Consider the following 2,040-nt stretch of genomic DNA (forward strand, 5'->3'; position numbering starts at 1 on the left):
CAACACAGCCAGCTGGGGTGTGTACGCCAAGTGATGGCAGATACAGACGTGAGGAGATTACAGAAAACTATTTCTGAGTAAGTACAGATGCACAGACAGGTAAATGGTTGTGGTGAAAAAGCAATTTTTAATACTGTTGCAACACAGTTACAGCACTGATGTGCAACAAAAAAAAGGTGTAATAGCAAAGAACACAAAAGTCTAAGGTCCAGGTTGCCTCACCCGCCCTTGCAAGGCTATTTCTTTGAGCGCTTGGCAGCCCCACTGGAGTGTCCCTCACCCCCTTCAGGATGGCCAGCGGCTTCTGCGGAGCGCCTGGTGCTCCTGCGTGGCTCTGACGCAGCGCTGACCGGGCTGCTGCGGCTGCTGCTGTCCCCAGCATCCCCCAGGTCCAGAGCAGGATTTGCGGCAGTGTTAGAGATGATCATGGCCTCCATTGCCGTGGTGATGCGGGCCATTCCCTTTGTTAACTCCGCCGTATTTTGTGTGAGGCTTGACTCCATGTTTGCACTGCGCTGACAGAGTTGGGCCGTTGCAGCTGCAAGGCGGCTCATGGAGCGGTTCAGCACCCGGACATCCCGCCTGCGCACCAGCTCATGCTCCTCCAGTCTGCCACATAACTGGGTTATGGCAGTGGTTAGCCTGCCTAAACCTGCTGCTACCTCCTTGTTTGAATCCACAAAGGACTGAAATCCTTTCACCATTACCCCCATCTGCAGGTTGTGCTGCAGGAGCTGGCGTTGGCAGGCCATGATGGATTTCGCCTGCTGCCTTTGGATCTTTACCATATTACCCTCGAGGCCCAGGAAGACACTGCCCTCCGGTGCTGGTGCTGCAGTGGTTGGAATGGCACGGCGCCGGGTACTGCTGCTGCCGGCCTGCTGAGTGGGCTGGGGTGCCACTGGTGGGGGTGTGGTGCTGGCCGGGGCCTGAGCCCCTGCTCCCAGGACAGGGTGTACTGGTGCCACAGCTATGATCGTGGCAGGAGCTGGTGTGGGTGGAAGGAGGTCCCTTGTCGGGGAGTTCTCTGGGGAGAACTGCAAGGGGGGTGTGCTCGGCATTTGTGGGGAGTGCAGTGCTTCAAAGTCTATTACCAGGTCTCCCTCTATACCAAGCTCTATGGTGTTTTCGTCCTCCTCCTCCTCGGCAGCCTGACTGGTGCTCGGCCCGGCGAGTGCAGTGGTGGATGGTGCTGCTGCCTCTGTTGTCATTGTTTGTCCGCCTGATGGTGCCCCTAGGTACAAAGAAGCATTTGTAAATTGAGTGCCGATGTATTACAGTCAGTACAATTAAAGCATTCCACATGTCCTTGCATCTCCTTAGAATGTGTTCCACTGTTTCCTGTCTTGTGATTCTGCACTGCCATATTTTGCTGACTTCTGCTGACTACATGTACCATGATGCTTGTCTCTTGTATGTTGGTCACAGTACTGTGCTGGGGTTTGGCTATGCATTGTGTCTAATGGGGAGGTGTCTGGTAGGGTGTGTCATGATGCGCATGCTTCTTACCTGTAGCTGTAGCTCTGGCTGAGCTGTCCAGGGTCCCAATTCCGGTTACGCTCTCCCTCTCAATGGTGCTGGAGACCAGTTCCTCCAGGTCGGTGAGGGGTGGCGCCGGGTTCCTGCCTCCACCAGTGCCTCCAGCCTGCCTCTGGATCTCTGCCATCTTCCGTTTGGTGAGGCTGCGGATGTCATAGAATCGCTTCTTCAGCTCATCCAGGGTCCTGGGGGTGACACCTGCAGCATTGACCTTTTCGGTGATTTCTGCCCAGAGCCTCCTCTTGGTGCTGTCTGGCACATTGAGGGACAGCTTACCGAATAGCTGACGGTGCACCCTCACCACCTCCTCAACCAACACCTGCAGCTCGGTGGTGCTGAATTTTGGCTTCCTCTTCTGGCTGCACTTCTGGCTCTCACTAGGGTTTGCCATCTTGATCAGAACAGTTCACTACCTCCTACTCCCACTGCTGCTAACTGTGAGTGTTCAGCTCAGGCTGGCTCTCCAGAAAGTTCTTAATTAGCTGCACCTGCCAGGGTTGC

General features: G+C 55.2%; 1 protein-coding gene across 1 annotated transcript; it reads right to left on the reverse strand.

Moving 5' to 3' along the window:
- Positions 1–236: 236 nt before the first annotated feature.
- LOC147697087 (uncharacterized) lies at positions 237–1,666 on the reverse strand. The gene is made up of 2 exons (XM_086933286.1): positions 1,510–1,666; positions 237–1,234 (listed from the first exon to the last, which is right to left on the reverse strand). The coding sequence occupies exons 1-2, from the start codon at positions 1,664–1,666 to the stop codon at positions 237–239; spliced, it is 1,155 nt and encodes a 384-aa protein (XP_086789412.1).
- Positions 1,667–2,040: the final 374 nt, after the last annotated feature.

The sequence above is a fragment of the Lissotriton vulgaris genome, chromosome 8, assembly GCF_964263255.1.
Source record: "Lissotriton vulgaris chromosome 8, aLisVul1.2, whole genome shotgun sequence".
In the NCBI taxonomy this organism is placed as follows: Eukaryota; Metazoa; Chordata; class Amphibia; order Caudata; family Salamandridae; genus Lissotriton; species Lissotriton vulgaris.